The sequence below is a fragment of the Danio rerio genome, chromosome 16 (genome assembly GCF_052040795.2).
Source record: "Danio rerio strain M-AB ecotype USA chromosome 16, GRCz13ab, whole genome shotgun sequence".
Classification (NCBI taxonomy): Eukaryota; Metazoa; Chordata; class Actinopteri; order Cypriniformes; family Danionidae; genus Danio; species Danio rerio.
This window is the reverse complement of record NC_141036.1, coordinates 9,758,431-9,769,198: the sequence shown is the minus strand read 5'-3', so window position 1 is coordinate 9,769,198 and position 10,768 is coordinate 9,758,431. Positions and strand designations below refer to the sequence as shown.

The 10,768-nt window shown below is 36.9% G+C and overlaps 1 protein-coding gene across 3 annotated transcripts; it reads left to right on the top strand.

The window, feature by feature from the left end:
• The first annotated feature begins 876 nt into the window (after nt 1-876).
• ccr8.1 (chemokine (C-C motif) receptor 8.1) lies at nt 877-10,166 on the top strand. Of its 3 annotated transcripts, XM_087286634.1 has the most exons (5): nt 1,360-1,442; nt 1,529-1,700; nt 5,341-5,393; nt 7,187-7,261; nt 7,339-10,166. In XM_087286634.1, exons 3-5 carry the CDS (start codon nt 5,368-5,370, stop codon nt 8,423-8,425), a joined length of 1,188 nt encoding a protein of 395 aa, XP_087142760.1. In that variant the 5' UTR covers nt 1,360-1,442; nt 1,529-1,700; nt 5,341-5,367; the 3' UTR covers nt 8,426-10,166. The 3 variants fall into 3 exon arrangements, with proteins under 3 accessions (XP_087142759.1, XP_087142761.1, XP_087142760.1); XM_087286633.1 differs by having other exon boundaries at nt 877-1,700; XM_087286635.1 differs by lacking the exon at nt 5,341-5,393 and having other exon boundaries at nt 1,344-1,700.
• Nucleotides 10,167-10,768: the final 602 nt, after the last annotated feature.

Below are 10,768 nucleotides of genomic sequence, written 5' to 3'. Positions count from 1 at the left end.
CCTGGGGACGTCTTGGAGGAGCTGGAAGAAGTGTCTGGGGTAGAGGGAAATCTGGGTACTTGTCCTGAGACTGCTGCCCCATGACCCGGCCTAGGATAAGCAGAAGAAAATGGATGGATGGGCAACCACGTTGCAAAAAGATCAATAGAGACTTATCATGGATAAAATCAGCTTTGTGGCATTTATTTGGAATGCTGTGAATGTAGCAATGCAGCAACAGAGAAAAGGTGACTGTGTATAAGTTTAAATTGTACCTCAGGCAGCTTCTAAGTATTATCTTCATTTATTCATTAATTTTCTTTTCGCCTTAGTCCCTTTAATAATATGGGGTCGCCACAGTGGAATGTACTGTCAACGAATCCAGTATATGTTTTACACAGCGGATGCCCTTCCAGCTGCCACCCATCACTGGGAAACATCCATACACTACGGACAATTTAGCTTACCCAATTCACCTATAGCACATGTCTTTGGACTTGTGGGGGAAACCCCAGAGTAAATCTACACGAACACAGGGAGAACATGCAAACTTCATACGGAAATGCCAACTGACTCAGCCGAGGCTCAAACCAGCGACCTTCTTGCTGTGAGGTGACAGCGCTACCCACTGTGCTGCCTCTAAGTATTATCTCTTTGTTCCAATTACAACAAAGAGTAACATTATACAAACAGTTCAGTATTTTAACATTATGCTTTGTATATCATGAACTAATAGCCCCCCCCCCCACCCCCACTGTGCTGTGTTAGTACTCTAAACAAGACAGGGACAAGGACTCTTAAACTTTTAATTGGAAATTAGTTTTTCACTGTTTACCTCACCTAATAAAGGTATGTCATCACCAACACTATAAATAGCTGGATTAATATATAATAAATAGCCAAAGCTTGTTTTCTAGATTTTTGCCCCGTTTGTGCTATATTTTCTGAGTGCTAAAAAAATGATAAAAAATAAAATTATAGTTATAATAAGTTAGTTTTATAATAATGTATTTCATTATAAAAAATTTAACAAACAACACCAACTAAAAGGATCACGTGGTGTTTCTGTGCAGTGATGTATTTTGTGTGCATGTAGGCTACTGTATATGCGCTTGTCAGAAATTTATTCTCCAATGTATATTTTAAAAGTGCCATATATAAAGACAATCTAGATACACAATTTGACAAGTATTAGTAATATAAACAAATTACTCAATAAGATTCAATTATATTATGCAATAATAGACCACAGCTAGTAAAAACTTAGGTATGCAGTAGGACTTTTAAGAACACGATTTCGTGTTGGTAAATCAATTATTAAATTCATGTCTTTAGCCTGACGTTTGTTTCCTGTGTCGGATGGTACTCCACCATCCTCGCGATTCACGTCACACACACGCACAAAAAAACAGCAGTTTGAACAACCCGTAAACTGTATTTTTGTCGTTAATAAACAGCTTAAGGTCACACCCCTTAAACGCAGTGGATAAAGCTGTGAAGTGACGCTTTCAAAATAAGCCCATTTTCCCCCTTGCATTCTTTCCTCTAGTGGGAGCTAAGATGTGAGAAAAGGAAGAGATGAAAGGAAACGAGGAAAGAAAGGGGGATGCGCGAATGAGAACTAAAGAAGAACCGTCGTCTCCATTATCAAACTCATCAACAGAAGTCGCCCACAGCTGTTCTCACAAGATTTGACTCTTGTCACGGGTTCCTGCTTTCAGGTAGACCTCTCGCCTCTTTTTTCCCTTTTCATGGCTAATTAACTTTGCGACAAACCGAAAGTGAAAGTAATTATTAGATGACTTATTTTCAATTGTTCTGCCTCATACTACATCCACTGCTGTTATGGGTCATATAGGCCCAGACAGAATCTGCAGACATGGTTTCTGCTCAGATTATTGTAAAATAAATAAATAAAAATCTGCAGATGTGGAATGATTTTGAGAGTTTAATAAGTAAACATAACACAATAATAATAATAATAAAACCATTCTTTCATTTTCAGCTTAGTCCCTTTATTAATGTGGGGTCGCCACAGCAGAATGAACCACCAACTTATCCAGCATAAGTTTTAAGCAGCGGATGCCCTTCCAGCTGCAAACCATCACTGGGAAACATCCTTACACACTCATTCACACTGATACGCTACGAACAATTTAGCCTACCCAATTCACCTGTACCGCATGTCTTTGGACTTGTGGGGGTAACCGGAGCACCCAGTGGAAACCCACGCGAACACGGGGAGAACATGCAAACTCCATGCAGAAACGCCAACTCACCCAGCCGAGGCTTGAACCAGCGACCTTCTTGCTGTGAGGCAAACGTGCTAGCCACTGTGCAGCCAAAATAAAATTATTTAAGGTTTAAAATGCAAATTCAATTCGAACCATTTATTTGGTAAATTCACATATATTCTAATATAGCCTACTAAATGACAGAAAATATTTATTTAAAAGCTGTATTGTGATTAAATCTTAAATATTTCTGTATTATTCAATAATATTACAGGAATTTATATAAAAACTTAATAAATATGTATTTACACACATATTTACTTTAGTAAATAAATGTTGGACTAAGGATCAGGAGAAACCTGCTGATTAATTTTTCCTTTCACTGCGGAATCATTTTTATGGAATTTACAACTAGAGAATGCTGTTTAAACCTCAGAGTTTCATTGAACCGGCAACATTTTGAATGGACTCAATATATGCTCACTGTCAACCCAACCCCTGTTTTGAAGAGCAGAGAAGTAGCCTAGAATTCAGTTTCAGAAACTGCCCTTTGGGTTCAGCTCGAAAATAACTGATAAGTGTTGAGTAGATTTTCAATTGCACATAAACAGACTTCATCTGCACTGGTATGTAGAGCAGTTTCAGGAACAATGTCTAAAATATTTTGATGCAATTACCTACTTCAGAGTTATTGAATTATACTGTAGTGTTACAGTACATGTACTGTATAGTGTCATAGGTAAACCCATTTGTTTTGTGCTGTTGATTGAGTGCACAAATTCTTGTGAATCTTGTAGGTTCACTTAGAATGCCAAATCACTTAAGTGTAGAGTGTCAAATCACTTAACATGTATCATAGTTTTTATCTGAAATTAAATCTTCTTTTTGATATTGGGATTGAGGCCCAATCCCAATTCTATTTTGGCACCCCTGCCCCTTCAAAATTTAGCTCTAAGAAATGGGACACCACTACAACACCTGTACACGTCATCAGATGTCTCTTGCTTCATATGAGATCAGACGATCACGACTGCTGTAGTAATTTCAGCTGCTTTATTTTTCGATATTTATCCTTAGGAAATCACTGAAGGCATATATTATGTTATCATAACAATGTAATGTGGCAATAATATCTTAACTGTACTTTGCATTTACACTGTGGCCATAATTATCTATGTAAACATAAAAAAACAACATTAACATTATAGCGGACACTGTAAAACGGCCACTAGACTTTTCTGACCGGGTTTTCGAGTGTCATCGAGTGTCAGAATGTTGTAGGACTGCTATGCAGGAGTTATTATTGGGGATTATAGATAGCAAGATTTAGCGTTTTTTTATTTTAGTGTTTTTTTTTTAAATATGACGGATAAACATGAAAGCAGTTATGAATATATTAAAACATGTGCTTGATCGTTGTAAAAATTCGTAATAATGACAAAAAAATACTAATTTGTGGATGTCCATATCCTATCCTGCCGTTGTGGCTGGTGTATTCTGGGAAATTTTCTTTGATTTCGTGTGTGTACCTGAAAAATCTCCGTTCAAAGAGGTATCTACCCCTTTTCCTTAGCCCTACTCCTTCAAGCTAAAGAGAATTTAGCACCCCCACCCCATTCATGTGAACGCAAAAAAAAAAGGTAGGGGTATGGAGAAGGGCTAAGTTGTAGGATTGTGATTGGGCCTTAGTCTCGTACTTTGTACTAGGGTTTGGCGATGACGTCCAATTTGGCATCGTATGATGTCTAATGTGAAACATCCAGTGGACGATGGCATCGTTGTCATTTAAAGGGGGTGAGGGGGTGTGTGTGCAATGTGTCTAAAGAGCGAGGAGGGATCCTGTGGTGAGGGGTGATAATGGTCGTGACTTTTTTGAGGACTGTGAGTGAGATGCGCGATTTCCGGCAATTATCACTCGTTTGCGGCCATCCGGCAATCTCTACGCATTTGCGGGACATTCCCAGAACTTCCAGGAGACTTGGAATGTCTGAATATCACGTTTAACAACTATAGCGAGACGCGATAAACTGTCCGACATGCACTGTTCACTGGAGCTCAGACGAGCGCATGACAGTGTGCGTGGCTGTGTGTGTGGTCACGTGATGTGCGTTTTCAGTGGACGGAGGGCTGTTCAGAAATGCTAGGTAAAACACGGTGTGGATGTGGATCTTTTTTGTTTTAAAATGCCATTTTAACACTAAGACGTATTAGTGTAAACAGGGCCTAAGTGTGTATTTTTCGCGGGTTTGCGAGCGGGGCGGGGCGGAGGATCGGCGATGCCGGCTCAGCATCGTGTTGTCTATCGGCCCAACCCTACTTTGTACCATTGTTTCCTGGGATTTTTGGACAGAGTAAGAAAGGCTGTATTATCAGGAAGGTGTGGCTTATTTGAGAATCAGCATAGGTCATCGATCATGCAGAGTTTAGAAAGAATAATGAACGAAAATATGATTTCAAAGTATAATGATGTTAAATAAACAGAAAGCAATTTATAAGTATAATGATGTTACAAAAGAAACAACCTTATATGAAATTAAAAATGTAATTTGAATTTGAAATATGAAGTTACACCGAGATGAAATTGTTGACTGACTATATAATACAAAAGAATATATAAATCAATTATGTGAACTGAGGTTGCGCTACATTTGATGTAACAATTTGGAAACTGTATTTTCACATTACAAAAGAAACAACCTTTTATCAGTTTAAATATGTGATCTGAGGTTGCAGAACACAAAAGGTTACATTAAGACAAAACAGTTTTTTAGCAATTTAAAGGAGATGGCCTTTCATAAAGTAAAAATTGCACTGGAAGTTGCACTACACATGACATGACATCACATCACAATTGTAATAAATGTGTGTGTATGTGTGTAGTTTTGTCTCTGTCAGATACTCATTAAGTGATCTTTAATAAAGTACTTTTAATACTATTCATGTTTTATATTTAATAATAGCATTATACTGACAATGCTAAAATTTAACATGCTAAAACTTTAATTTTAAAACTTGAGTTATTCATTGTTTGCATGCTAATACTTATGCATAGACACCTTAAAGACAATCTAATACCAGCATGATTTGTTATAATTATAAGCCACCGTTTCCCTCTTTTTCTACATAGAAAACCTTCTACCAGAGATCTTCAATTATGAGTTCTACAGTTGCCCTGCTGAGGTAAGACAAACCACCATCTCCAAATATGGTTAAAAAAAGTGAAGAACACTAAGAAAATGAGACTTTCTTCTTTCTTTTTTAAATATTTCCCAAATATTGTTTAACAGAGCAAGGAAATTTTCACAGTATGTCTGATAATATTTGTTTTATTTTGGCTGAAATCAAAGAAGTTTTTAATTTTTTAAAAACCATTTTATGGTCAAAGGGCTGTGTGGAGGGAATTGTGTTTATGTCTGTTGTATGTTGAGTGTGACTGTTATGTGTGGGAAAGATGATTCGTGTGGGAGGCGAGTGAGGGGGAGATATGATTATAGGGGATGTGCCATAATATTGTGTGCAGTGTAGATTGAGGTGTTGGGTGTTATTTGAAACACTGTTGTAGTAATGTGTTAAACTCACTGTGTAAAGAAATGGGCGTGATAATCGCGTGTAGCCTTTGACATCTATATCTCTCGCCCTGGTACCTGCATTTAATTTGCCCCTGTTCTTAAAATAAATAAAGCATTTTCTTTTTTTGTACATCAACCTTCATATGCTTCTTCTAAGCCAAATAAAGAGAAAGAACCAATTTTCCTACCACAGCTATGCTGATGATACTCAGATCTACTTATCCTTACTGCCTAATGACTACAGCCCCATTGACACCCTCTGCCAGTGGATCAATAAAATTAACAATTGGATGTGCCAAAACTTTCTTCAGTTAAACAAAGAGAAAACTGAAGTCATTGCGTTTGGGAACAGAGATAAGGTTATCAAGGTGAATGCGTACCTTGGCTCTAAAGGTCAAACAACAAAAAATAAGGTCAAGAATCTTGGTGTGACTCTGGAGTCAGATCTAAGTTTCAATATTCATCTCAAAGCAATCAGTAAAGCAGCATACTATCATCTCAAAAACTATGCAAGAATCAGATGCTTTTTTTCCAGTGAGGACCTAGTGAAACTTGTTTATGCTTTCATCAGCAGCAGGGTGGATTACTGTAACGGCCTCCTCACTGGTCTTCCCAAAACGACAGTCAGACAGTTGCAGCTCATCCAGAACACTGCGGCCAGGATTCTGACGAGAATAAGAAAATCAGAGCACATCACACCTGTCCTCAGGTCTCTACACTGGCTCCCAGTTACATTCAGAAAAGACTTTAAAGTATTATCACTTGTCTATAAATCACTAAATGGTCTAGGACCTTAATACATTACAGATATGCTCAATGAATACAAACCTAACAGATCACTCAGATCTTTAGGATCAAATAAACTAGAAATTCCAAGAGTTCAGTCAAAGCAGGGAGAATCCGCCTTCAGCTACTGCACCCATGGCTGTTGGAATCAGCTTCCAGAAATGATCAGATGTGCTCCAACACTAGGCACATTCAAATCGAGACAAACAACACATCTGTTTAGCTGTGCCTTTACTGAATGAGCAGTGTGCTACATCCAACAGATCGCACTAATGTCTTTCTTTTCTTTGCATAACCTGTTTTAAAACATTTTTATCTGTTTTTAATAATTTGTATTTCTATTTTTTAATAATTTGTATATTTGTCTTTTTTATTCTTGTTTATATAAAGCACTATGTATTGGCACTGTGTATGAAATGTGCTATATAAATAAACTTGCCTTGCCTTGTCTTACATCGTGTGTGGTGTTTTCCTGGTGGACATAAATGTCAATAAGGTTTATTACAGTATAGAACAACAGATTATAAAAGCCATGGCCAAGGGCAATTATTGTAATGTACTGATTGTAGTAACAACAGGTAAAAAATTAATAGTCAGTTTTGTCTCTGTCATTAACAGCATTGCCGCACAACTACTTTTGACTGACATGGAAGACAGCAGCATCCCTGATCTGAATGATCATACACTTTACATGTAAGGTCATATATCTTTGTATTATTGAAGATTGAGCTCTGTTTTCCTATATATAATTTTTTTTCTTCCTTTTCTAGATCAAATGTGAATGAGCCAGTTACTGATCAGCCAACTACCCCTGTTCTTATGATTACAGACTACAGTTATGATGATTACTACAACTCTGTTGATCCTGATTCATTACCCTGTGTTTATCCAACGCATGGAGCTAGCATCCTCCCAGTGTTATACTCCCTGTTTTTTGTAGTGGGCTTTCTGGGTAACACATTAGTTATCAGGTTGGTTTTGAAGAGCCTGAGAAGCATGACTGATATCTGTCTCCTGAACCTGGCTATAGCTGACCTGCTCTTGGTCTCCTCGCTTCCCTTTTTGGCGCACTATGCCGGAGACCAGTGGATCTTTGGAGGTTCTATGTGCACTATGGTGCTCAGTGTCTACCACATAGGATTCTACAGTGGGATTTTCTTCATAGTACTGATGAGCGTTGATCAATACTTGGCTGTAGTTCATGCTGTGTTTGCATTGAAGGTCAGAACAAGGACATACGGGTTCATAGCTAGTTTAGTCATGTGGGTCGCTGCTGTCGCTGCATCATTTCCTGAGTTGATATACATCGACACCACAGATATAAATAATCAAACTCTTTGTACATCCTATCCAACGACTGATCAATCCTCTTATCATGATTCAAAGACAAATGGAATCTTTAAAATGAACATCATAGGTTTAATTATTCCACTTTCTGTGATAGGATTTTGTTACTCGATGATTCTCATCAAACTTCTAAACGTTCGATCATCCGGGAAGAAGGCTGTTCGTCTTGTCGTGGTGGTGATGGTGGTCTTCTTCTGCTGCTGGGTTCCGTACAATATTGCAGCTTTTTTTAAAGCCTTGGAGCTGAAAAGAGTCATACCTCATTCCTGTGAAAGTAGTAAGGCGATCACTTTAAGTCTGCAGATCACAGAAGCTGTGGCGTACTCACACAGCTGTATTAATCCATTTCTCTACGTGTTAGTGGGAGAGAAATTTAGGAAGCATCTTTTCAGACTTCTGAACAGGACACCATTCAGCAGACTGCAGTTCATGAAAAGTTATGTACAGACCACAGCATCTGTTTATTCACAGACTACTAGCTTGGATGCAAGATCCTCTGCCTCAGTCTGAATTTAAGAATTATCAGAAAAAAAATCACTGAACCACCCACTAACCTTATATAGCTTTAAACTACTTCATGTTTAATTTACTCATTTCATTTTTATACAATTATGCAAGATATTTTCGTACACTTATGGACATTTTTATAGCACAATAAATGCACTATATAAATAAATATATATAACTATTTTGATGAAAAAAAGTATTCCCACGATTGGTTCTGCATGCATGAAGCATAATACCATTTTATTATAGGTTTTAATATGAACAGTGTAGCTTTTAGTTGAAATCAGAAGTTTACACACACTGTATGAAAAGGCACATAACCATTTAAAAAAAAGTCTGATGTTAATGTGACTAAACAAGTAAGTTAGGATTATCAAATTTGTTTCTGTTATGCTTAATAGCAGAATGAGAGATATTTTTTGAGAAATTGTTATAACTTTTCTTGAAAGTCAAATTTACATACAATAAGATTATTTAGCCTCTGAAAAAGCTCAGATAATGGTGTCAAGGTTTTGGAAGTTCCTGATTGGCTAATTGACAACATTTGAGTTAATTGGAGCAACAACTGTAGAATAGTATTTAAGGGAAAACCTCAAACACACTGCTTACTTGTGAAACAACATGGAGGAATCAACAAAAAAGCCAGATTACCATTTGCTAAATTACACTGGAAAAAAAATATACACACATTTTTGGAGACATGTCCTGTGGTCTGATGGAACTAAGATCGAAATGTTTGACCATAATGACCAGTGTTACATTTGGAGGAAAAGGGTAAAGCTTACAAGCCTAAGAACACCATCCCAACTGTGAAGTATGAGGGTGACAGGAGCATGTTGTGGTGCTGTTTTGCTGCAGGAGGGACTGGTCCACTTCATAGCATAAATGGCATCATGAAGAAAGAACATTATGTAGAAATACTGAAGCAACATCTCAAGACATCAGCCAGGAAATTAAAACTTGGCCACAAATGAGTCTTACAAACAGACCATGACCCTAAGCATACTGTAAAACTAGTCAACTAGTTGTGCTTTAAGGACAACAGTGTGAATGTTTTAGAGTGGCCATCACAAAGCCCTGATTTCAATCCTATAGAAGATTTGTGGGTTAAAAAAGCCTGTGTGAGCAAGACAGTCTATAAATCTTCTATAGGATTGAGATCAGGGCTTTGTGATGGCCTGGCAGACAGCCTACAAATCTGACTTACACCAATTCTGTCAGAAGGAATGGGCCAAAATTCTATTGTGAAAAGCTTGTGGAAGGATACACAAAACATTTGCCCATTATACAGTTTAAAAGCAAAGCTAAAAAAGACCAATGAAATATATATAAAAACTTTTGACTGCCTAGAAATTAATACAAAATTCACAAAACAAAATTATCTCATTATTCTGGCATTTAGCAAATGTAAAATCATTTTGGTAATCCTAACGTACCTTAAATAGTAAACGTTTAGTATGATTTACCATAAGACTTTTTTTAAAAAATGGTTATGTTCCTTTTTTTAGAGTGTACGTAAACTTCTGGTTTCAACTGTATATTATTGTAATTATTATTCAGATTTATTTTTATTTCCATGTGTAAGCTTTGAGTTTCTCTTTATGTTCTTGCTCTAGGTATACAGTAATGGTTACTTTGTATGTAAATGATTGCTTTATTAACACAACTTGTAACCTAATCTAAAGTGAGGACTATTTGTGCTTTGTAAATCCCTTATAAATGACAATTAAAGACAGTTATATTACACGGCACCAATTTTTTTTTTAATCATTAAATGATCTCTTGTATTGTAATCAGGAGATTTTTTAATGCACTTACTGGATTTTATTTGGTAGGTGTCAAATAGGAAGTTTATCCTACTTGGTTATGCCTACAAAGTTTTGGTAACACTAGGTCACAATTCACAGTATTAACAAATCATTAACCTGCAAGGATGTTTCTAGAATGGCTAATAAGAGCTTGATTAGTTAGCCCAGGTGTGTCTGATTGGGGTTGGAACTAAACACCGGCCCTCCAGGACCGAGTCTATAACCTGCTACAAGGTTATACAAAATGTTCTTTTATTATTAAAACAGCTGGGTCTGGGTCTCCAATAGGAGATTCAAGTGGCCAACCACTTTAAAAATAAGTCTTTCATTTCAAATGTAGCACCTAATTTATTGCAGTTATACATATTGCAAATCTGTAAAAGACCATATGGATGAGTTGCTTTCTCAGTCACTAGATTTACCTTTAAAAATTATTCAAGATAAAGCTACACCTGTCTAAAGAGGTGTAACAGATCGATACCAAAGCAGAGAATGCATCAGAATAAATAAAACAAAGCAAACCATTTCCCAACCTCTG

Excerpts from the sequence above, each read along its gene's own strand:
- ccr8.1 (XM_087286633.1), top strand. The coding sequence starts at position 5,368 with ATGAGTTCTACAGTTGCCCTGCTGAG. Across the intron at positions 5,394-7,186 it reads TCTACAGTTGCCCTGCTGAG|CATTGCCGCACAACTACTTT; the intron begins GTAAGACAAACC and ends TGTCATTAACAG. Across the intron at positions 7,262-7,338 it reads AATGATCATACACTTTACAT|ATCAAATGTGAATGAGCCAG; the intron begins GTAAGGTCATAT and ends TTCCTTTTCTAG.